Here is a 24744-nt window from a genome sequence, read left to right as displayed (position 1 = left end):
TGTGTGTGTGTGTGTGTGTGTAGCATTTTAAATAAAATTATGTATGCACCCACTGGTATGCAATCTCCTTTTTGTTTGCTTGTTTGTCTTTGTTTTTGTTTTTCCAGACAGGGTTTCTCTGTGTAGCTTTGCACCTTTCCTAGATCTCGCTCTGTAGCCCAGGCTGGCCTCGAACTCACAGAGATCCACCTGCCTCTGCCTCCCGAGTGCTGGGATTAAAGGCGTGCGCCGCCGCCGCCGCCGCCGCCGCCGCCGCCGCCGCCGCCGCCGCCCGGCTGAAATATCCTTTTTAATAAGGAGGATTTGAGAATATTTTCGGCTGTGGGTGAGTGTCTTACTCTTAATGCACAGTGGCTGCTCTTGCTCGGAGCACACGTGTTGTAGCGCCTGACTGAGTGGCTGGTTACTTCATTTTCTTCCCTTATGAGTCATAGGACTCGGCCTGCCTTTGTTGGCCAACACTTCCAGTTGGTTCCCACAGATTGTGTGTTGATTTGGTAACAGAGACTGCTGAAGGCAAACCAGTTATATTTGGGTTTGTGATTACAATCCCTCCTAGGCATTACCTATAATGAGCAGCTGACGCTCTGCTCTGTGGCCACCTGCAGCATCTGTGTATCAATTCTGTTTGTGTGATTTGGGGTTTTAAAAACATAGCTTGGGCTCCCCCCCCCCATACATGTATGGCCATTGTATTTCCAAATTCTGACTAATAGTTTCATATCCACAACAAAATCCCTCTGAGCCATCGCTAAACTTAATACACAATACTATGTCTCTGCTCACTAGATCCTATTGAAATCATTTACTTATCTGCATCTACAATTCAGTGGTGAGCTCTCCCACGCCAATGACCATGCCTTCTTCCTTAATGTTATAAACGTCTTTGTTGCAAGTTGCCAGGCACTATATATTAGATAAATTTAAAAATATTGTACTTCAGGCAGAAGGAATGTGAACAAAACCACAGAGGCATAAGGGTGTGCTTAAGATCCACTGTGTACGGTGGGTGTGGTGGCCTACACCTTTGTTACCAGCTCTCAGGGAGCAGAAGCAGGCAGATCTCTGTGAGTCCAAGGCTAGCCTAGTCTACAAAGCAAGTTCCGTGACAGCTAGGACTGTCTCGAAAAAAACAAAACAAAACAAAACAAAAAAGATCCACTGTGTAAACATGAAGGGAGACTTTGCTGTGAGTGTTTAGAATGAAATGTCACACTCTGGAAGTTCAGACATGTAAAGGAATTGTACTGGTGTTTTGTGTGCATGTATGTCTGTACACACAGACGTGTTCACACAGTGAGACTCCTCAAGCACAGCTAGAGCACCTAGGACCCTGGGGCAGATGTGGGGCTGCAAAGGAGGCATCTGAGTGTTGAGTGTGACGGAGATCAGAGCCGTGGAAGCTAGGAGAAGGTGACGGGGCCAAAAGCAGTTATGGCTCAGGTGGTTTTTGTTTTCTGGAGCCATTCATTTTCATATTGAAACATGTAATGGACATAAAATGTCGGACCCTGGGGCTGGAGAGATGGCTCCAAGGTTAGGACCACTGGCTGCTCTTCCAGAGGACCTTGGGTTCTATTCCCAGCACCCACATGGCAGTTCCCAACCATCTGTAAGTCCAGTCCGAGGGGTCCAGTGCCCTCTTCTGGCCTCCCCATGCACTGCACACACACTGGTGGACAGCTATACATGCATGTAAAACACCTGTACACTTTTCTTTGTCGGAACTTTTGGAGTATAACATTTCTTTCTAAACATTCACAGTAAAGTGTCCCTTCATGTCTACACAGTGGATCTTTTTTGTATTTGTGTTTGTGTTGTTGTTTTCTTGACAGCTCTAGCTGTCATGGAACTTGCTTTGTAGACCAGGCCGGACTCACTTGCAGAGATCTGCCTGCCTCTGCTTCCCAACTGCTGGCAATGAAGGCATGCACCACCTTGCCCAGCTTTTATAGCGGCGCTTAAGTAGTACTTAGGCACACCCTTATTGAAAGACATCGTGCTCAGAGCTCCAGTACTTGCCGTTGATCATTCTTAAGGCTGGTTTATTAAGTGCTGATTAATCTAGGTCTACAGCATTACAGTTTCTGTTTTTATATCAAATGTTTATTCTCACAAGACGAATACAGAGACAGAGAAGCAGAGGACAGGTACAGAAACGCCAGCCTCAAGCTGAGAACCTGGAGTCTACTTGGTAAACATCTTGCTCCACCCTGAGTTTAATTTCTAAGCTGACACAGAAATGTGTCTAAAATACAGACAGACAACTTAAAAAAAATGGTTTAAAAAATTTAACAGTAACACTTGTAATCTCAGCAGGCAGGAGGCAGAGGCAAGGAGAGAGTGGCAGCCAGCCCTGCAGCCAGCCGGGGCTAAGTGACAAGTGCAAGGCCAGCCAGGGAGGGGACGCAGAGGCCCTGGGAGTACGGGATTTGTTGACTTTCCTTAGGTGTGACAGTGTGGTATGCGGCCATGTTTTTATTTTATTTTATTTTATCTATCTATTTATTTATTTATTTATTCATTTAATTTTATTTGTTTTGGTTTTTCAAGACAGGGTTTCTCTCTGTAGTTTTGGTGCCTGTCCTAGATCTGGCTCTGTAGACCAGGCTGGCCTCGAACTCACAGAGATCCACCTGCCTCTGCCTCCCGAGTGCTGGGATTGAAGGCGTGCACCACTGCCTAGCCTAAATCCCCCCCCCTCCCCGTGTGTGTGTGTGTGTGTGTGTGTGTGTGTGTGTGTGTGATGTGTACATCAGAGCACAATGAGAGTCCGATTTCTCCCACTGTGCCAGGGCTGGGATGGAATTCAAGCCCACAGGCTCCCACAGCACCCTTACCTACTGAGAAATCTTGCCAGCCATGGTTCTGTTTTGTGATGGTCTCCTCTGGAGAGAAATACAAAGAAATAGTGTAGCTGCTGGGATTTGCTTTAAGTTAACCAAGGAACTGTGGTGAGGGTGAGGATGAACAGGTTGACCGGGAGTTGTCAGTTGTTAAAGGTGGCCCTGAGTTCGTGTGGCTTCATTATCCCATCCTCCCAACAACTGTGGGTTTGAATTTTTTTGTATTTATAACACACACACACACACACACACACACACACACACACACACACACATATAGACAGATATAGATATATACACATACACTCAAAGGAAGGAAATAAGGTTTAAAGAACTGACTCAGCTAAACTCTATCAATAATAACTAATGTGTCTCCTCTCTCTCAGTTCAGCCAGCCGCCCATCACCTTGCATATTGCTCCCCTCCACGTCACCACTGTGGCTCCTGCGGCAGCCTCTTCTATTTATCCATCTGCCTGCCCCCTGTAGGATTAGACTTTTATAAAAAGAGATTTAAAGTGACACTTAAAAAATGTGATTAATTTGTTTTAGGTGAAGGCTTAATCATGAGACAGGTGAGGTACACCGCATTGGTGAGAGCCTCTGCACTGACTGGAGACACAGGCAATTTGACCAGAAACTTCTTGCCAGCCCTCAGAAAGCAGCCTGGCCGGTTTTTATGAATCAGGCATCATTTATTAAATCTCCTATCCCCTGACCTGAAGTAAATAGTTACTTTAAAATCTGCTGAGACTTTATCGGAAAGCGGAGGGAGAGAAACCTTAACTGATTTCGATCATCTAGTCAGTATTAGGTGTGTGCGTTAGGTTTGTTATGTTCTAACAATGATTCTCCTCATCATTTCCTGTAGTCCATTCGAACTCTGAGCATTTGCACATCTCTGTGGGCGCTTGTAGACTCCTGGCTTTCTATGTCCCCTGGGCTTCTGGCCAGCAGATCAGCCATGCGTGCGAGTGTCATGAGAGAGGCAACCGTTTTTTTCAGATTTGAAAGGAAAGTACAGTCCAGACCCACTCACCCCAGAGCCTAAGGATGAGAATGAATGTGATACCACTGTCCGTCTCTTCCCTTCCACAGATGGTTGCCTTTAAGGCCTGAGTGTAACCTTTCCTATTATTAGAAAGAAATATATTGAATCAGATCATAAATGCTCTACCACCAGGGTCAAAAAAATGTGGTTTTTAGTCTGAATAAGGCTCCTATACCAAGTCACAGGCATTAACCATTGCACAGCCTGGAGTAGCTGGAAACTCTGAACTGCTTTGTCCTAGCAAGAAAGTGAAAGCCAGATGGCTTCTGGGAAACAGAGCGGATGTGAGTAAATACGGTTTCAATTTCAGGTGATTATTTATATTTGCAAATAGAAATGACCCACAGCAGGTAAATAGTCCTTGGAAGAGTATTAAGTGGTATGAAAGACCAGGTGTTCTCAAGGTGACTTCTATGACATAACCAAATGTGACTCAGGTCTGTGTGCCAAGGCCAAAGGGCCTACTTGTTCTGTTCTGTTCTGAAAATATGTGCTTTTTATTATTTTGATTTTTGAGACAGGGTCCCACAATGTTTCTAAAGTGATCATGCGACTCAGGGTCTTCTTGACTCAGCTTTTGCCTCCCAAGTGCCGGGATTGTTGGCACACACCACCCCAGTACTATTGTGTGTTCCCGAATTAAAAAAAAAAAAAATCTCCAAAGCTCCATTAGCAACAATAAACATAATCTCCAACTTCAGAGAAGCGGTGTTTTTTTCAGTGATGCCCCTAGTGTGTGAGATCCTAAACCATTAGCCAGTGTCTAAAACTCAACAACCAGTCGGGATCTCATAATTTGTTGTCCCTGTTCGTTATCACAGTGGCTTAAAATTTTAGCTTTACCTCATTTAATTTCATATCATCCCTTTAGTTGTTTGAAAGTTTATAAATCACCAATAAAATGAAAGCCAGGAGGCTGGAATGGAAAGTGGAGTCTAGTAGTCGGGGATCCCGGATGCTAATCCATAGTCCGTGTCTGAGTACCTGTGTGGCCCACGCATGTCACTGAGTCTCAGTCTGTGTCTGAGTACCCATGTGGCCCATACACATCAATTAACCTCTTTGGGTGTCCAGAGGCACCCAAAAGTCTACAAGAAGGAATTAAAATCAGACTGTAGTCATTTCAAAAGAATTTCCCATGGTTCCAGATTCGTATTTAATCAGTGCCAATCATATGTCAGGGAAGAAGCCGTTGTCAATTTAAATGAACCAGTTGTAGCAGTTAGAGCAGTAGAAATAGTATGACGTGTGTGCACATAGGCCATGACATGTGGTTTGTGTGGAGGTCAGAGGGCAACCTTCAGGTTCTTACCTTGCATTACATGGGTTCCAGGGTCAAACAGGCCTGTGCACGCGTCTTCACCAACTGAACCATCTTGCTCACCCTAAATAAATTTAACAGGTGGTTCTAATTCATTTTTCTAGTGCTTTCGTATATAGAAGACATGAAATTCCCACAAAGTTTTTAAGAGATTTCAAAAAAGGAACAAAGTCCAACTTTTGAAACTATTGTCCAATGAATTATCAGTTTCCATGGTCCTGTAAGTCCATTGGATTTTCAGATATGTTTACTGACCCAGTAAGTTACACCCTACGAGGTGTATCTCCGCTCCTCAGCCTCTGGGCAAATGGAGCTTCTCTTCATTGGTTGCATCTGGTCTAGGGGAAAAACCAGGTGGTAGCAGGAAGCTGGCAAAGCAGACCTAACCAAATCCTACCCACGAGGAGACCGGAGCAGCTTTCAAAACTCCCCACAGAAAGTGAAGCAAAAAAGCAGATACGCACACGCTGTATTTCACACCCTTGTAATCAGTATGGATCCGGAGGCACACTAGCATCCTGGAATGCACTCCCCAAGGGTGCCTACTGTTCTATCTTCATATGACATCATTTAGCTGTGCTTGATTTCGTACTTTTTGTAAGAACACTGTTTTGTGCATTTTTTCATTCAATATTATTTCTGTAGATACTGTGAGTGTCATCAAGGCCATCCTTGTTGATGTATATTATTCCTTATATGATTACCTCATGATTTGCTTATTTTTTCTACTTGTTAGGGTAGTGTTGTCCTGTGCCTTCTTACTCATGTTTTTGGTGATGTCTATTAAGGAGACTCACAGCATGATGTAGCATTCCCAGGATGTAGATTCCTTACTTCCTGGAAGATCAAGTGGAATTTAGCTTTATTAATTTCAAAAGGCATGGATTAACTTAAGTGGGAGTCCTATTCCTCTCTTTTTCCCCCACAACAAATAACAGCCCTAATAAACAGTGCATGCCTCTTTTGTGTGAACCGCGCCAGAATTAAGTTTTGGGGTGCCTCACTCCACTGACTAGGGTCAGAAAGTGCTGTCTTTGCTTTGGCTTTTGTTTGTTGTAGAGAGACTATGGGTAGAAGCTGTTGGAAGTATTTTCATTCTTCAGATAAGGTAAGTTGCAAATGCTTCAAAAAATCTCCCTGTGCCCTTTCCTTAGGCATCGTGGTAAATTGACAGTAGTTAGATCCGGACGTACCGAATTTCCCCAAACCTGGTCACCCTGCTTCTACTTACATTTTTTAAGATAATGCATCCTTTTTACTGCTCTGAAATATGCAGTTCTGGCACAGATGAGCAGATGTGGGTGGGCATTTTAAGAGAAAAGTGACTGCAGCCTCCAGGGGCTGGGCAAAGAATTGCTGTCTTAGACATGGCCTCCTCTTCAAGCTTCTTGGGTGGTTTTATTTGTTTATTCTTTTAAACTAGTTAAGCCACATGCCACAGTAAGTTATGAAAAGACATATAGTTAATAAACTGTCCTTGCAGACAACATTTCATTTGCTCAGGTTAGCCACTCCCCCAGGTAGGCGGAGAAGGTTGTGTGGACCAAGGTGTATGGTCACCCTTCCAGTTTGCAGCTGCTCTCATTGTGAGGACTTACTGGAAATTGCTATCACCCCTTTCATAAATGCGCCTCTTCAATGAGCATCCCCTTTCTGCCTGATGTGCCTGTCACCAGCTTTTCCACGGCTTGTCACACCTTTACATCGTCCACCTTGTAATTTTATCTTTCAGATAGTGAGCACTGAATCCTTTTGGTTGTGTTATAGTCGCCTTAGACCTGTCCGACACCACTGGCAAACCCAAGGCCAATCTCAAGGCCACACTGAGCTGAGGCTCCTCCCCCAAGCCGGTCCCCTTTGTGGGCTGGTTCCTACCGAGTTCCCCTATCATGGAGGGTATGTTCATTACCTGCTCTTGAGGCATCTGGTTATTGGCCTCATATTCAAACCAGCCAGCTAAGGCCACGTGACCTTGCATAGGACGATTCCTGCAAGAAGCCATCTTCCACGGCCACGCTGCTGCCCTTTGCAGTGTATATGTCCCGTCATGTGACTAACTTATGCCCCCCCTCCCCCCCAGAGATCATTTGATCCGGGACTCTAGGAGTCTTCTATGTATTTTCTCTAGTATGTAGCTTTACGAATTTGGCAGGGGGTGCGATCAAATATTCTCACCTAGACTGTTGCACGAGGCGTTATTCATGAAAATCACCTCTGGCCATCTGCAGCATGTCAGCCTGAGTCGTGGGCTTTCTCCTTGTCCCTTCTGACAGATGCCGGGCTGCCAGCACTGCGGGCACCATAATTCACCATTATTGGAAGAATGGCAGGTTTACACACGCACCTCTTCCTGTATCGGTGCCGCCGTCCACCTTGGCCATCACAAATTATGCCGCATACTGCCCCCCCCCATAGCTTAAAACGGGGAGAAGATTCTGTGGCATATGGTTTCATTTCTTAAGGTTGCTGCTGAGTCATTTCCCTTCATAACGGGCTGGTTTTCACCAATACCTTTAATTACACCAGTTCTTTTTAATAAAGCTCATTTTTATTGACTCGCTCCGTACTTAATGAATTCTCCCTGGTGAAACAGGAGCCTATGGCGCGGCATGCATAGTGACCCCGGATTAGAGCTGGCGTGAGCTGTGTTTTTCTGTCTCCTTTGTCTGTTGGCTATCTATGCTTCCTGCTTTCTCTCTCTCTCTCTCTTTCTCTCTTTTTTATTTAATGCTAAACCTAGTTGATTGAAAACTTTATCTCTCTAGTAAATGGATTGCCCTTACCAGATGGTAAGGAACTCATAAAAGTTTGTATTATACATTTAAAAAATAGCACATTGAATCATATTTTAAGTGGCCTTGAAAGAAACTTCAAACTCTTTCAGTAAAGCCAGTAGATGTTTTACATTGTGAATAAGGATTCCCTACTTTGTGTGTGTGTGTGTGTGTGTGTGTGTGTGTGTGTGTGTGTGTGCACGCTTTTGTTGATAGTTTTATAATAGTGTTTTCATACCTAAACACATGGGACCAAGGAGAGCATATATCTCACTGAAAAATCATCCAAGACTTAGTTTTTTTAATTTAGCCTGGTTTATGCTTCAGTGTAGGGCCAGTGTTTCTTTTACCTTTGGTTAACCCTCCCAAGTCCTGTTTGCCTCTGTCTGCCCCTCCTTCCTCAGGTGTGGCTCACAGCTCACACTTGTATCTCCATTTTGCTACTGGATTAGATCCCACACCCCAGCTCGCTGCCCAGGTGTGTGCATCTGCTTGGTGTCGCTTTCTTTCGCCAGGATAGACACATCTGCTGTTCCCAGCTGCAAGGTGGCTGGCACGTGCTGATGAATCCAGAGTCTTTGCTAATTCCCTTCTGCCTTGAGTTCTTCCCTTTATAGACAAAAGCAAAATCAAGACAGGCATGGTGGCTTGCACTCAGGAAGCTGAGACAGGACTGTGCATTCAGGCCCAACGGGAGCATATAGCAAGAGCCTGTCTCAAACAAAAAAAAAAAAAAATAGTCCAACAAATTGATAGCTACTTCCCAGAATCCCTTGCAGCCATGGCAGTCACTATGACTTGGTTTTTGCCATGGGAACATAAAGTAACATCTACTGCTTAACAATTTGACCTAACCCTGAATGCACACATTTGTAAAACAAATCTGAATTTATTAGTGACAAGGAGAATTGATCCTGGCAACATTCTGTTTTTAAAAATCTGCGTTTACAGGAGAAATTAAAGTTCAGAGAAGCCAAGTCACTTGTCCCAAGTCACAGAGCCTATGTATGCATTTTGAGAGCTCGAGAACATGGCTCTGACTTCAGATGCCCATGAGACTGCTGCTCGGTGCTATTGGTCCACCTTACGTAGAAGTAAAAATACTTCCTAACATTTGGAAGTCACATCAGTCAGGAACTCATGCCCAAGTCTGCCTAGCTGTTCACCTTTTCCCTGGGTGACAGCTTTTCATTCCAGCTGTGGTCTGGCCCTTGGCAGAGCCTCGTTTTGAACATTTCTCAGTGTGAGTTCTGTGTGGTAGAAACCGTAACTTGCTGCTCTGTCTTGCCCTCTGTTGTTCCCAGGCCCTGGTCTCTGTTCTTTTTCTTCTTAACCTGACAGGGGTAGGGGGACAGAGTCCATGCAGCTGCATCAACTCCCACCTTCTTCAACCCCTTCCCCCTTCCCTGCTGACCCTGCCCCCCCCACTTCTTCACCTCTGCAAGCCCTCCCCCTACGAGAGCACAGGCAAAGAGGACAGCCTTTCTCTTTGCAATGCTGGGGGGCCATCATTCAAATCTGGGAGCAAGTCGTCCATCCTCTCTGTCCCTTGCATTCCTACCTAAAAAAAAAAAAAAAAAAAAGCGCTATTTTTCCTGACGCTCTATGGTGGGACATTCTGAGGTAAACTAGTTCTTGATCCAGCTAACTTTGGTTCATACCATGGAAGAGGCATGGTGTTTGAGCTTGGGAAAACAAAGACTTGAAGGCAAGGTTTCTTCCCCAAATCTGCTGGCAGATATACACTTACACATGAAAGTTTCAATCACTAGAAAGTCCTAGAAGTGTGTGTGTTCAGCAGAAGTGCACATGCAGCAGTTCAGAAAAGGCCTGAATCCTGAAAGGCAGCCTTTCCTTTGGGGTAGGCCTGAGGCTTCAGAGACAAATGAGAAAAGGAGAGGAAGGAAGCTTGATGCTGGAGATCATGGCGACACAACGATGTGGGCATGACAGGACCCCCAGAGTCAGGCTGACCGGGGGCATTGTGTGCAGGCATCCTGTACCACTGGCGTTCAGCAGCGCGCTTGCCATCAGAGAGGTACCTAGCACACTTAATTACATGCTGAGTGGATGGTGGCCTGACCGGAAGCCACAGGAGACCCGTAACCCAGAGAATCCCTGGCTGCGCCGCGAGGGAGACAGCATTGGGATGTTCAAAAGGAGCGGGTGGAAAAGGCGGAGGGTTCAGTGGAGGGAGGGGCCCCTCACGAAAGGCTGGTTCGAGTTGCCAGGGCGGCTTCTCTTTTCCCTCGTCTGTGTCACGGTCTTCCTCCCATTCGCCAACCTCTTGACACTGGCTTAAGTTTCCCTCCACCCCCTCTTCTGCTGGCTTCTTTCCTGGATTATTTCTTTCATCCTGTGCAGAAGCCTTCATCCTCTCTAATAAGCCAGAGGGAGGAAGGCGTCGCTCGGGCCCTTTCACCTCTCCTCGGGAGGAATTTGATTACAAAGGCTGGAGATGGAATAGCTGGAGAATCATTTATTTAAGGAACCGGAACTCAGCAAGGAGGAGGCCGGCTGCACATTCTGTAGCTGAGCTAAAATGAAGAGAACACGAAATTAGTAAAAAAACGAGTGACTAGCTCGTGAGTCTGAACCTTGGAAACTGAGGGAGGAGACTGAAGCTTGATACTGTTGTTCAAAGCAATGTGAAGCATAGATTGCCAGTCAGATTGTGAGGTCTAGGGGTGTGCTCAAGGGCAGGATGCTAAATGTTATTCTTAGGGCGTCTCTAGTACGTGGTGGTTTGGTTAAGAGATAAAGGTGAGAGCCTTGGCGATGGTGAGGTAGCTCAGTGGTTGGGAGCACAGTCAGGGTACTACATACTGCTCTTGCCGGGGGTCAGCTGCTTCCCAGAGCCCATCACAACTGCCTATGACTCCAGCTCCCAGGAACCTGACACCCTCTTCTGGCCTCTACGGATACTTTCATGTGCATCCACTCTCACACAACATGTGCATGATTAAAATTACATCTCTACCCTAATAGCATCGGCTGTCTTCCAGAAAGTGTGAAAGGTAGGCGGGAACCAATCGAAGGTCCTACAGAGAGAAGACAGTGAGAGAAGAAGCTGTGTGCCCGTGGTGGTGTACCTAAGAGAATCATGTGCAGAGCTGTGGTGTGTGGTGTGGGTCACATCATATTCAGAGGGGTCACCCCTAGGAAGGTTAGGTGATGCAGAAAAGTTAAGGTGATGTTCTGTACAAGAAGAAAGGGAAGTGATGTGCAGCCATTCAAACTTGGGCTAAGAAACAAGTAAGGAGGCTGGGCGGTGGTGGCGCACACCTTCAATCCCAGCACTGGGGAGGCAGAGCCAGGCAGATCTCTGTGAGTTCGAGGCCAGCCTGGTCTACAGAGCTAGTTCCAGGACAGCCAGGGCTACACAGAAACCCTGTCTAGAGAATCTTGAAAAAACAAGGAGTTGAGTGTGGGGCATGTGCTTTTAATTCCTGCACTAGGTAGGCAGGTCAGAGGCTGCAAGTTCCAGGCCAGCCGGAACCACATGTTGAGACTTTGTCTCAAAAAATTAACAAATTAAAACACAGAATAAAGATGCTCAACATATTTTCTACCCAAAATATTTTTACTAAATGTGGAAATTAAGTAAGAAGAATGAGTTATTTGCTGAGATATCATAAGAAAAAGAAAAAAACAAAAAAAAAAAAAACCAAAAAACTATTCCATTGCCAGGCAGTGATGGCGCACACCCTTGATCCCAGCACTCAGCAGGCAGAAGCAGAAGGATCTCTGTGAGTTCCAGGCGGGCCTGATCTACAGAGTGAATTCCAGGACAGCCAGGATGTACACAGAGAAACCCTGTCTCAAAAAAACAAATACAAGTTAAAAAACTATTCCATTAGGAAACAAAGTAACAAAGCCAGAAGCGGTGGTATACACCTAGATGTCAGCACTCCGGAGACAGGACAGGAGGCTTGATAGTTCCTTGGATAATAATGAGATACTTGTCTCAAAAGAGAAAGCATACAAACAGTTAAAAGACTACTAACTAATCATTAAGCTATTGTCATCAGATGTCGTGGATACATAGAGTAACTAAAATGTTTATTTTGTGTTTAAACTATTTAATGTTGGGACAGAGGATGTAGCTCAGTGGGGGAACTTGCCTGCATGTGCAAAGGGTTCCATTCCTAGTGAAGAAAAACAATGTCAAAGTGTATGTCACAGGCTGCCCAGCCACCCTTCCCAAAGGAATTGGAAATAGAAGGGTCAGATCCCATGTTGTCTGTAGGTGTGGGCTGTGTGGGCTCATCTCTTTCTCCTGACTTCCCTGTTGAGGTCCCCACTTCCGGTGGGGGTGGGGGTGGGGGTGGGGGAAGTCGAAAGGACGAAACAATTTTATCAGCAAGAGTAGAAGACATCATGTTGATATGTACTCTCTATTTTCATCTCATTCATAAATGATGCCAAGAAAAGAAGTATCCAAATACAAGTGTCCTCAAGCAGGCAGTGACGTCACCTTAGCCGTGTCTCCATATCATAACAGATGGAGACAAAACAAATCCACACCTCCTTCATTATTCTTTTATCATTCTGAAAGAGATCATTCTTACCTACAAACAATAGGATTCATCTAACTTCGAGACTCCCTTTCTGTTAAGAATGTTATTATACGCCATGCTCAACTTAGAAATCTTTCTAAATGTTTTCTATGATTCTCCCTTTTCCATATTTTTTGATTTTTATTTTTGAAAGTTTCCTTGCATTTCCTGAATCTCAGAATGTTTTAAGAGAAACATTGAACTATTTAAGCAACTGTGTGTGTGTGTGTGTGTGTGTGTGTGTGTGTGTGAGAGAGAGAGAGAGAGAGAGAGAGAGAGAGAGAGAGAGAGAGAGAGAGAGAGAGAGAGAAAGACCTTGCTTCACTTGCTGGCTGCTGTGAACAAATGCTGCATTGTATGTTATATGGAGCTGCCTTCTTGCTTCTTGAACAGAGCACCTGGTGTTACAGATTTCAAAGAATATTTCGAGATTGGCAGTTGGAGTCTCTTCATAGAAGTGTAACAGCGCTTCCCAGAAAGCTTGAAAAACGATATGCAAAGAGAAAGAGAATAGAGAGTAGGTGTTACCCTCTGTGAGCACAGCAAGCAGCCGCAAGGTCCTCCATTCAAAGAGGATTCCAGGAGAAATGGAGACGTCTGAGAACGGGCTTTATAGCTGGATGGAAGCACAGAAGACAGGGTAGTCTCTCAAAACAGTGGTCCCCCTGATCTGCCCACCAGTCTATTCCCGTGAGCTTGTATGCAACCAAACAAAATACAGAAGCCTGGACTCATGCTTCAAGGCAGCATCCTGCAAAACTTTCATCCCAAAGCTAGAAATTATTTTGCTGTGTTTGCTAAGTGTCTCAAAATAATTTGCTAAGTGTCTCAAAAATAGCAGCTCTTTGTCAAAAGGAGAAAAAGCAGGTGGACTGAAGATCTTTCGTAATCTTGCACAGCCACCAGCCCCCACTTCCCGATCTTTTCATGCACGAGGTTAGTGAACCTGCTTAGAAGGTTAGGATGAAAAAATGCCTGGAATCAGTCCCTGGAGATGTAAGGTGTGTCCCTTATCTCGCCCTGGGTCCTCCGGCTATGAAGGCTCCTGCAGCTGCTCCCCAAGAGGAATCACTGTGTGGAAACCACTCTCCTGTTTACCCCACCCAGGTATGGGGTAAATCAGGATCAAAGAAAATGTCCTTCTCGAAAGTTTCTCTCACAGATGGAGTAGGCGTCTCAAGTCTTCTTCCGGGGCATGTCTTCCATAAAAGCGCCAGCCCCAAATTTTGGATTGCACATCTATAAATAAATGCTTAGCAATGTCATGGGAAGAGTATAAACTAAGAAAACCCCAGAAACCTTAAATGGGTTTGTTTTGCATCTTCAGCCTACATAATAGTTACAGTGGCTTATTTGTCTACAGTCTTTTTATGAAGCAATGTCCTCTATCCAGTATTCACAGATTCATTCATAAACCACATTTACCCTTCAGGACAGGCACAGGTAAAGTGAAATAAGCACAAAAAAATCTGATTTTTTTTTTGTTTGTTTGGGACAACATTGTGATGAAAGCCATTTTTTATTTCTATTTCCCTGGTTTGAGGAAGGTCAGTCAGAAGAGAGTGAAAATTCAGTACAAGTTCAGTGTGTGCATACTACTATACATAAAGGCCTGTGGCCATTATATTTTTCAAAGACCAGCGTATCCTTTGGTAAAATACAAAATAACATCAAACTGAGTAGTATTTACTTTGTTGTGCTGTTAAATGTCATGTGGCTACATACCCTGTCCAAGATCACACTGCTGGAAACCCAACCAACAATACCACCAACTTGTCCATTCTGCCTCCAACAGATGCCGCTCGCTGGGGAGATGGGCAGGTCAGCATCTGGGAAGAAGAAAACCCAACTTCTCATTGCTTCTCAGTACGACTGCCTTCAAGGTCATGATCTAGTTTTCAGAGAAAGTTCCTTCGTAGTTACTGGCTTCACACTCTGGAACCCATGATGTCTGAGGCACTCAAATAAGTTGTCCATTTTCATATTAGTATCAAGTTTCATAGCACATCTGGTCTTAGACTTGTGGTGGTATTGTGTTCCCCAAAATATTGTGTACTCTAATAAATTTATCTGGGGTCAGAGAACAGACAGCCATTAGATACAAAGGCTAGAAAATGGTGACACTCACACCTTTAATCCTAGCATTCCAGAGATAGAAATCCCTCTGGATCTCTGTGAGTTCAAGGCCACATTGGAAATAGCCAAGCATGGTGACACACGCCTTTAATCCCAGAAAGCAAGCCTTTTAATCCCAGGGAGTGGTGGTAGAAAGTAGAAAGGTATATAAGGCGTGAGGACCAGAAACTAGAGGCATTTGGCTGTTTGAGCATTTGGCTGGTTTAGATTTGGCTGGTTAAGCATTTGGCTGGTGAAGCTTCAGGCTTTCGAGCAGCAGTTCAGCTGAGAGCCATTGGGATGAGGACACAGAAGCTTCTAGTCTGAGGAAACAGGACCAGCTGAGGAATTGGCAAGGTGAGATAGCTGTGGCTTGTTCTGTCTCTCTGATCTACCAGCATGGACCCCAATAACTGGCCTCAGGTTTGACTTTATTCATAAGAACTTTTAAGATTTCTGCTACATAGACTGTTGTGGTGGTGTGAATGAGAATGGTCCCCATAGGCTCAAATATTTGAATGCTTAGTCATCAGGGAGTGGCACTATTGGAGAAAGACTGGGATTAGGGGGTGTGGCCTTGTTGGAGAAGGTGTGGCCTTGTTGAAGGAAGTGTGTCACTGGGGCTGGGCTCTGAGGTTTCAGAAGTTCACACCAGGCCCAGTGTCTCCGTGCAGATCAGTATGTAGCTCTCAGTTACTTCTCCAGTGCCACGAGTGCCGCCGTACTTCCTGCCGTGATGATAATGGACTAAACCTCTGAAACCCCCGTTTAAATGTTTTCTTTTGTAAGAGATGCATTGGTCCTAGTGTCTCCTCTATTGACACTATGCAACAGGACAGTGACAAAGGCAACTATAAACACTTAGACTGTAGATGTCGCCATGTGGATAAAGCTTGGGGGTCAGAAACGTAGCACAAATAAGGAGAGCCTTTTACCTGTTCCCTAAGTTTAATATTTTGCTATTTATTGGCTCACGTGAGTGAGAAGTTTAATGTAAATGGGGATCAATGAGAAAAGATGGAGGGAGAAAAGTGAAAATGAACCAAACATTAGCAAGGGTGCAGCTGCAACAGAATAAGGGGCAGCGAGAAGGGGATCCTCCTTGGTGTGGTCTCAAGGCCGGGTGGAGTCCTGGATTGTGGTCCACAGCTCCCCTCCAGGATGCGGTGGTTGAGGCCCCTGCATGCTGCATGCTGCAGGCGAGTGGAAGCTTGCACGGACCCTGGCTAGCCTTCTGCGCCACCCTCCCTGCTGCCTCCCACACACTTTGCCAGCGCTGTCTGCTGACTTCTTTGGCAACACCAGCATGCCGTACGCAGACTCCTTTCCTTAGCACATGAGGCATTGGTAAAGTCGGTACAGAGCGTGGTGTGCAGCGTCTCCCCACATCAACCACAGTGTCTTCCAAACCAAAGAGACAGGCTGCCTTCCACTCCTTACTCCTGGATGAGGTACAATTAGGTACCCATTCCTGTCCTCCTCCTCCTCCTCTGAGGCCCAGCTTCCACGTAACTGCCTACTACCGCATAGTATTTCAAAACCAGCCCTTACCAGGAAATTATGAAACTATCTGTGGCATGTCTCCCTTTCCACCAGCACATGGGGGATTTGTGCTCTGCCATGTGCCCTGTGCACCTGTGTGTGATGTCTCAGGCTGGGAGCACACCGGGACTCCGAGAAGTTGGGCGACTTCCTCAAAGCACCCCAGCCCGATTCTGACACCGGAACCCAAAGAAATCACTCACTCCCCAATATCTACTGAAGAACCTGGCCCACAGACGCTCCCGAAGTGTTTGCCCATCTCGACTGGGAAGGGGGAAAGGGGGAAAGGGGGAAAGGGTGGTGGGTAGTAGGGGCAGCAGGCCCACCCAAAACTGAACCTGGGCGCTGTTTCAGTCTCTCAAACTCCGGTGGTTCGGCTGAGATGAGCTTTGCTTGAGAGCATGGCGGAAGCGGCACGTGACCCCTGGATCGTGTTAGGACAACATCACTCCTTGTAACCTTGCTTCGGAGAACATGGTAGTGGAGCTATATACAGACAAGAAGACACCGTTGTCACCAAAATTGTCCCCCAGAACACCTGAGGAATCCACATGGCCTTTAATCCCAGGACTCGAGAGGCAGAAGCAGAGGCAGGTGGATCTCTGTGATTTTGACACCAGCCTGGTCTACAGAGTGAGTTCCAGGGCAGCCAGGGCTATGTAGAGAGACTCTGTCTTGAAGAAGAAGGAGAGAAGGAAGAGGAGGAGAAGGAAGGAGAGGAGGAGGAGGAGGAAGCAAAATTATCACCTCCTACCTCCTGCTGGAACATTCTCCTCAAAACCCCTGTTTGTCTATTTGCTATTTGGCCAGCCTTACCTGAAATGGTTATGTATGTCATCTGCGGGGGTAGGGGAGTTCTCAAGCTAGCGCTCATCAAATCATGTCTTTTAACAGGAGAATCATGATCTTCCCCAAACCACCTTTATCACAAGAACAACTAACTGTGCTGGCTGGTTTATGTCAACTTGACACAAGCTAGAGTCATCTGCGAGGAGGGACCCTCAGTTAAGAAATGTCTCCATAAGATCGAGTTGTAGGCAAGCCTGTGGGACATTTTGTTATTGTGATTGATGGCAGAGGGCCCAGCCCATTGTGGGTGGAGCCATCGCTGGGCTGGTGCTCCTGGGTTCTGTAAGAAAGTGGGCTGAGTAAGCCATTAGGAGCAAGTCAGTAAGCAGCACCCCTCCATGGCCTCTGCATCAGCTCCTGCCTCTAGGTTCTTGCCCTGTTTGAGTTCCTGTCCTGTCCATTGCATGGACTCCAGTGCAGATGTGTAAGCCAAACAAACCCTTTCCTCCCCAACCTGTTTTTGGTCATGGTGTTTGGTCACAGCAATAGGAACCCTAACTAACACAACCACAATGCCCCTATTCCTACTTCCTTCTAGTTCTCATTTGGTTAAATATAGGGACAACTATTCCAAACACCAAGGAGGACAGGGGAGTATTTTCCAGACACAGAACCCTTCAGATGCCTTTGACTAAGATGCTGAGAACCCTGAGGATGTAAACTGGGCTTGGGTAGAGCCTGGGTTGGGCGGTGCTTCTGAGATGATGTGTACCATGCTGTGCCTGTGTGAGTGATCTCAGGAGAAACGCCATGCTGGGGACCGAGGACTCCTGTGGATTTCTGTGTTCTCCTCTATGTACTCAGGCTGGGACCAGGACGGGAGGCTCCCAAAGGAACTGCTTGCTGGAAGTGCTCCTCTCAGACTCAGCCCACACTGGGCAGCACAGCTGCTGAGCCGAGGGAGAGGATTCCCCAATCGTGTTTGGAAATTCCAACTGAATGCATAGATTCAGCAGCATTCCAGGGCCCTTAGCAACAACCCACTGGGTGTTGTGACAGTGATGTGGGTGTGACAACAGCAGCCTGTGTGGGACGTGGCAGTGTGTGGGGGCAGAGCTGCACGAGTTTGAGGTTCAGTTTGGATTTCAGTGGGAGACCTGCTGCTGTTTGAGATCCTGGCCAGGGTATCGTCCTATCTGGAGCTGGCTTGCTAGGGAAAGCCTTGCTTTCTGGTGAGGGGGGGGGGACAGGAGTTCTTCTCAGTTGCTTGAAGTTCCCTTTGAAAAAGCTTGGACATTCAAGGTGGCTTTCAAGGTCAGGGTTAGAGTTTTGGATTTCTATATGGAAAACATCTTCTCTGAAGGGATGTCTATAGACCAGAAGGCAGGCCTCGGTACAAACATGATAATTAGGCCTATCAGAAACAGCCCGCGCTCTCTGTGTTTGTCGTGAGTTAAAACTTTCATCTCAAATAAGAATTTCTACTTGCCGAGTAAAAGCACTGAGTGTTCATGCAGTTACTTCCATCCACGGTATTTCCACCTCTGCCTTAGCAATCTAATAACCGTGCCGGGTTAGCATTAAGTCGGCTGTCGTTACAGGTTAGAGAAAAAACTAATTTTGGAAATGTCTACCTTAAAATTAATAAACACCCCAAATTCGATTAGTTTAACAAAAGTTGGCTTCCATTCATTCGTGTCACTTTGTTGGCTGTGTAGTCTTTGCGGGGAGCTGGATGACCAGCACGTTTTCAGGACACACTGTTGTTTTCCATGAAACTCTAGTGTGGCCCTGTCCCTTGACCACAGGAATGTAAGAACTTGGCAAATGCCTTGACCAGGATCGGGTGGGATGATGTATAATTAATGTCAAGCATGATTACCCTGCTCCAGCGCCACCCACCCACCGGCCAGCATCGCCTTCTTCCTGCTCTCTCTCTCTCTCTCTCTCTCTCTCTCTCTCTCTCTCTCTCTCTCTCTCTCTCTCTCTCTCTGCACTCAGAGCTCACTTTATATCACGTTGGTTCTGAACCCAGCTGGACAAATCCTGGTTCCCCCTGGACAGTACACAAGACCCAGGTTCATGCATCAAGGAGCAACTCTCTTATGTCTTTGCGAGGTTCAGAATATGCCTGTGTTACAGTAACTCAGATAATAGGCAAGTTAGTGTAATTTTTTTTGTTTGTGAAGAACATGCTAAAGCTGATTTCGGGGGTGCACTTTTTGCTGTTTTAATTTTTCCCCCTTTCTCTTTGGGGTGGGGGCAGGGGCCTGTTCAGGAGACCCACACCCCACCCCTTCTTTCTGTTTCTATACATTTAGGATCAAGCCGGAGGAACTGATGAAGTCAGATGTATTTGCATGTGAAGGAGGAAGAAGTTAAACAAGTGTGTCTTAGTATTGCAGGATGAGATCAAACTGGAGTCAAACAGAAACCCTGAGTCCATTCTCATGAAGCTGGACTGTCTAGTCACAGAAATCAAATCCCCAAGTCACTCCTGGGGCCAATATCAGTGTGTGGAAATAAAGCTGAGAATTTCAATTACATGGTAGTTCCTCCTGTGAGGTTCCCAAAAGGGAAAATTATAAAGCAAATATAGAAATGAAATGCAAAGGGCATCTGAGCGTGGGGGTGATGCTCAACAGACTGGCATCCATGTGTCAGAGTGTGCCAGCTGGCTCTCAAAATATGAAAAGCTTACCTCATTGGTAAATAGTCCTGAACGCCAACTCTGTCTGTCAATCCCCAGTTCCCCTTCCCCTTCTCTTTAGACCCAGCTACTGTCAGAGTCACACCCAGCCAACAGTCTGAGACACTCACTCCCTGCCTGTTAATGCTGCTTGGTCAGGGCCAAGGCCTTTATGGACTATCTATCCTGATGGAAACGATAATTAACAGAAACTGATCACGTGAGGCCTTTTCCATTGAAAAGAAAGTCAAACAGACACACATATTACATCGGTGGGAAAAACTAAGAGAAATCTTTAAAACCCAGGTTGCAGGAATTGTAAGCGACGCCTGAGAGTCGCGGGCCTGTGGCTGAGTGGAAACTGCCTACAGTGTGTCGCAGCCTGTTTCTTTACTGATTTACTTAAGTCTCCATGAGCGTTCTCGCTGCCAATCCCCTCACTAGGCCTGCGCATCCTTTTTGGACTGAATTGCTTGGGCTGGGAAGTAGAACTGAAATTCCTTGATGATAACGTTACAGATGGAAAGGTGAGGATGCCCCGATGTGAATGACTCACTTGAGAGGAGATTACTGCCCTGTTGGAGCCAGGCTGACAGCAGTGTTCGGAGCCCACCCGGCTCCAGCACGGGACCTATAGGGCCGGGATGTGATCTCAGTCTCTTGTGTTATTCCCTCTGCGTGTTTATAGGTTAGGTTGGGTCTCTGAACTTTCTTTGGAGAACAGATATCAGACCACATAGTGGTCAAGTTTATGCCTGTCAGTGTCCTTGGTGAGCAAGACAAGGGCAAAATTATTCTTTAAACATCTTAGTTCATGGATATAATATACCCTGTGGGGGTGGGTCACAGAATTCTGCAGAGTATTCAATGCAAATTAAAAAAAAAAAAAAGATGTCAGGGCTAAAAGAATACCATTCTATGTATCCATTACACCAGAGAATCTGGGATTTGGGAGCAGTGAGGTTCGGTTTCATTAGGCAGGTGTATACAGTACACCACAGGATCTGTTACTAAAGACAGTTTCTGTGCCTTGGATGCTAATTTAGCAGCCCTCTACTGTTTCCATCTAAGAAGAGGAGCCAAGTCTGTGTTCTTGTTTGATTTTTTTTTCCTTACTTGAAAATATAAGTGTGTCAGGCATGGTAGCTAAAACCTGAATCCTAGCAATTGTGAAGTCAAAGTAGGCAGGTTGCCCAGACTTTAAGTCCAGCCTTGAGTATATAGTAAGTTCCAGACTAGCCTGGGCAGCAGAGTAAGTTTCTGTTTCCCCAAAGCCAAACAAGGTGTGTGTGTGTGTGTGTGTGTGTGTGTGTGTGTGTGTGTGTGTGTGTGTGATCATAAAAAACAATAAAAGCCACTATCTATAAAAATATAGAATTTTAGCTAGATGTACTAGCCTACATGCCTATGACCCCAGCTCTTATAAAGCTGGGGCAGGAGGATTGCAGTAAATTCAAAGCCAGCCTGGGTTACATAGTAAGGCCCTGCCTGAAAACCACAAAAAATTAAAGCCCCTAAACACAGAATATTATCACCCCAGGTAAGGCAAACGGTGCTAGGAGGAAGGGCAGACCCGAAAGCTCCAGGCTCTCCCGGTCCTGTGGGTCCCTGCCTCCTCCCCTGCCTGCCTCCTCCCCTGCCTGCCTCCTCCCCGGCCTGCCTCCTCCCCTGCCTCGTTGCTAGGGCTGCTCTAGCCCCTTCCCTTCCTGCTGTGAGTGCTGCCCCCTTCCTCCCGCCTCCCGCCTACGAATCCTCCCCCTTTATCATTGTTTTTGAAGCAAAGACTGTACAGCGCACTCAGAAGATCCCCGACTGAATAGATGATTGATAACTTGGGCAGATTTTAGTGATGATTTCTCCACAGAATGCAAGATGAGAGCTTCCACTTCTTACCCTAGGTTAATTTAGGTTCGTCTATGTAAAGCAGGTCCTATTTAAAGTCCTGGGTATCTCTGGCGGGGCCCTATTTGAAATAGATCACACAGTATTTCAGACTGTCCTTTGTTGCATAATCTCAGGTAGTGTGTTTATTATATACCATTCAACTTTGGGATTCTGAGTGAGCCACACTGCAGACAACAGACTGAAATCCATGCTGTCCACAAAGCCTGCCAGATTCACCCATCCAGTGCATAGATTCCTTTCAGGATTGGACCTGGATATTGAAGCCATCTAATTGTATATATCCAGGGAACGTTGACACTGGAGTCCTGGGCTTTCATCCACCCATTCACCCACCCATCCATTCAATATTTATTGAACGCACAGTATGCTTTGGGTTCATGTTGAAGCTGGGGGTATAATATCCACTCTTATTCCATTGGCCAGGTGACGTACAGGCACATGTAGCCTCACATTAAAAATCTGTAGCAGATATAGATAATGGATTCTGAAAGTGCAAGGGACAGAATAGCTCACCCAGGGAATTGAGGAGCATTTCGGCAAGGAAATGACAGCTTAGCTGAATCTTAAATCACAGTTAGTGGTTTCCAGGCAAAGACTGGAGAAAAGAGCCATCTAGGCGAGGGAATAGCCAAAGAGAAGCCAGCGGGCGCCTGGTCTGCCCTGGGCCCAGGGGTGACTGTGGGAAGACTTCCCATTCCTGGTTTGGCTTGCTCTGGTCTGCCCTGAATAGAGGTTATCCCCAAATCCACCTGGGACACTTTCCACTCTCCCTGCAAGCCGACAGTAAGCTGGTTGCAATGTTAGACTCTGTTGTCACTGGGGTAAGCCCCCTGGGCACAATGGCCGTTGACGCCTGACCTGCATTCCTGGCTCCTGGAGCCTCCTTCCCTTATCACATGCCCCTAAGAGAGTCATCGTGTGACAAGGGAGCAGAACTGCTCAGTTGCTAAACTGATGCCCAGACTCTGCTTCCTGTGGCTTTGCACCAGCTAAGGTCACTCCACTAGGTAGCAGAGGATCATAGTGGATTGCAGGGCTGGCCCCAGCGGATCAAGTAGGAGATTATGACCTGTAGCTCTGTAGAACAGTGGGAGCTGGAGTGCCCATCTGTTCATGGCGGGTGTGCATTCTAGGGGCTTGATGGTAGAATTCCAGGTCAAACTGCAAGCACTCACTGCGTGGCTGCTTCCGTCTTCAGCTGCAGCTGAATCCTCCCTCTGTGAGCTAGCATGTGGGTCCTACAGCACCACCCCTCTTCTGCCCTGAGGATACTACCCTTCAGCTTCCACAGCCACCCACTTCCCAGGACCACTAACAGACACGTATGTATGGTCAGCACCTCTCACTGGGTGTCACTGCCCCTTGGGGGACACAGTCCCACTGCTGGCTTTATAAGCCTATAAGCAATACATAGGGGTGAGTGTGGAGATACTTGCAGGCCACACACACAGGGTAGGAAGGCTAAGTAACCTTGAATCACCTTCAAAAGACTATACTTGGTAGTTTCTTCCTGCTTTCTACTCCTACCTCCATTTAAAAGCACTATTGTGTGTGCTAAATGCTAATCATGCTTGAAGTCTCCACAAGGATGCTATGAACATTATTACGTAAAAGAAGAGAGTGTACGGGTCGATGGAAGATTGACATGTGGTGTTGGGCAAAGTGACCTATGACACCTTGTCCGCAGAGTCCAATTTTCACAGCCCTTCTACATACCGTCCATCTAGGATTGAGGGGGGCAGACATCAATATAGGAAGGAAATTGTCCTACGTAGCTGTAACTGTCCCCTTGACACAGCTGGCAGTCATCTGAGGAGGGAGTCTCAGCTGAGAGATGGCCCCGCTCAGGTGGCCTGTGGCATGTCTATGGGGGTGGCCCTGACTGTTCATTCAGGAGGGCCCGGCCCCCTGTGGGCAGTACCATTCTCTAAGCAAGCGGTCCTGGGCTGTTACAGAAAGCCAGCCAACCATGGGCCTGCGAACAAGGCAGTGAGCAGTGTTCTTCTTGAAGTTACTGCCCTGACATTCCTCGATTATAAGTTCCAAACTCTAATCTGGAAGAAACTCTTTTCTCCCCTAAATTGATTTCTGTCAAAAAGTGTTTTTTTTGTCATAGCAACAGAAAGAAAACTGGAACAGAAATCATTTCGGTTCACTTTATGATCTCATGTAGAAACAACAGTAATTTGTAAGTTGAGGGAAAACCCAGTCAACAATTTGTTAAATTATGTTATATCTAAAACTGAAATAATCAATGAAATAATCCATGAGGAACCATTTTTTATGGTATTGAGGATGGAAGACAGGCCTCAGCATGCTAGGTCAACGCTATATCACCGAGCTATACCCACCCAGAAATACTATTCTTCAGGGCTCTGCAAAATGTAAGTTTTCCCCATGGCTGCTGTACCACAGTCAACTGTTTAAGATTTTTGGCATGTATAATAAAGTGAACTTCATGAACGTGCAGCATTTTAAAAGCTAACCAGAATAAGAGTTAAGCGGCAGCTGGGATAAGTGTTGAATTTGTAGCTGCTACTAACAGACTGGTAGAGAATTCCAGGTTTAGATCTTTATTGAGAAACAATTTTCTGTTCCTTTTATTTTTATTTTTATTTATTTATTTATTTATTCTTTTTTTTTTTTTTTTTTGGTTTTCCGAGACAGGGTTTCTCTGTGTAGTTTTGGTGCCTGTCCTGGATCTCGCTCTGTAGACCAGGCTGGCCTCGAACTCACAGAGATCTGCCTGGTTCTGCCTCCTGAGTGCTGGGATTAAAGACATGAGCCACCGCCCCCAGCCAATTTTCTGTTCTCCTTACTCTTTAAGAATTTAAATATATGTATATATGCATGAGTTCAGGTGACAGTGGGGGCCGGAAGGGGACACTGGGTCTTCTTGAACTTGGATCCCAGGCTGTTGTGAGCCACATGACAGGTGTCCTGGAAACCACACTCAGGTTCTCTGGATGTGTAGTACACGTCCTTAACCACTGAGCCATCTCTCCAGCCCGAGAAACAACTTTAGTAATCCATATTTTGGATGCCTTTTTTTTGTTAGGACTAATTATCCCATAGACTAGGCTGGCCCTGAACTCATTACGTAGCTAAAGGATAATCTTGAACTTCCGATCCTCCTGCCTCCATTTTCCAAGTG

General features: G+C 46.1%; 1 protein-coding gene across 9 annotated transcripts in view; it reads left to right on the top strand.

Moving 5' to 3' along the window:
• The window catches only part of Stau2 (staufen double-stranded RNA binding protein 2), a 299895-nt gene that overhangs the window by 250993 nt on the left and 24158 nt on the right, over positions 1-24744 (top strand). Inside the window, exon 13 of one of the 9 annotated variants that reach the window (XM_037206427.1) lies at positions 19318-19463. The exons of the other annotated variants lie outside the window; for them this stretch is intronic. Coding sequence (XP_037062322.1) covers positions 19318-19362 — 45 coding nt within the window. The 3' untranslated portion in view covers positions 19363-19463. Of the gene's footprint in view, positions 1-19317; positions 19464-24744 lie in introns of those variants that run through there. 9 annotated transcript variants of the gene reach the window in all.

Source organism: Peromyscus leucopus, chromosome 5 (assembly GCF_004664715.2).
Source record: "Peromyscus leucopus breed LL Stock chromosome 5, UCI_PerLeu_2.1, whole genome shotgun sequence".
Taxonomy (NCBI): domain Eukaryota; kingdom Metazoa; phylum Chordata; class Mammalia; order Rodentia; family Cricetidae; genus Peromyscus; species Peromyscus leucopus.
Note: the sequence above shows the minus strand (reverse complement) of the source record. Positions and strands in the feature narration are given on the sequence as shown.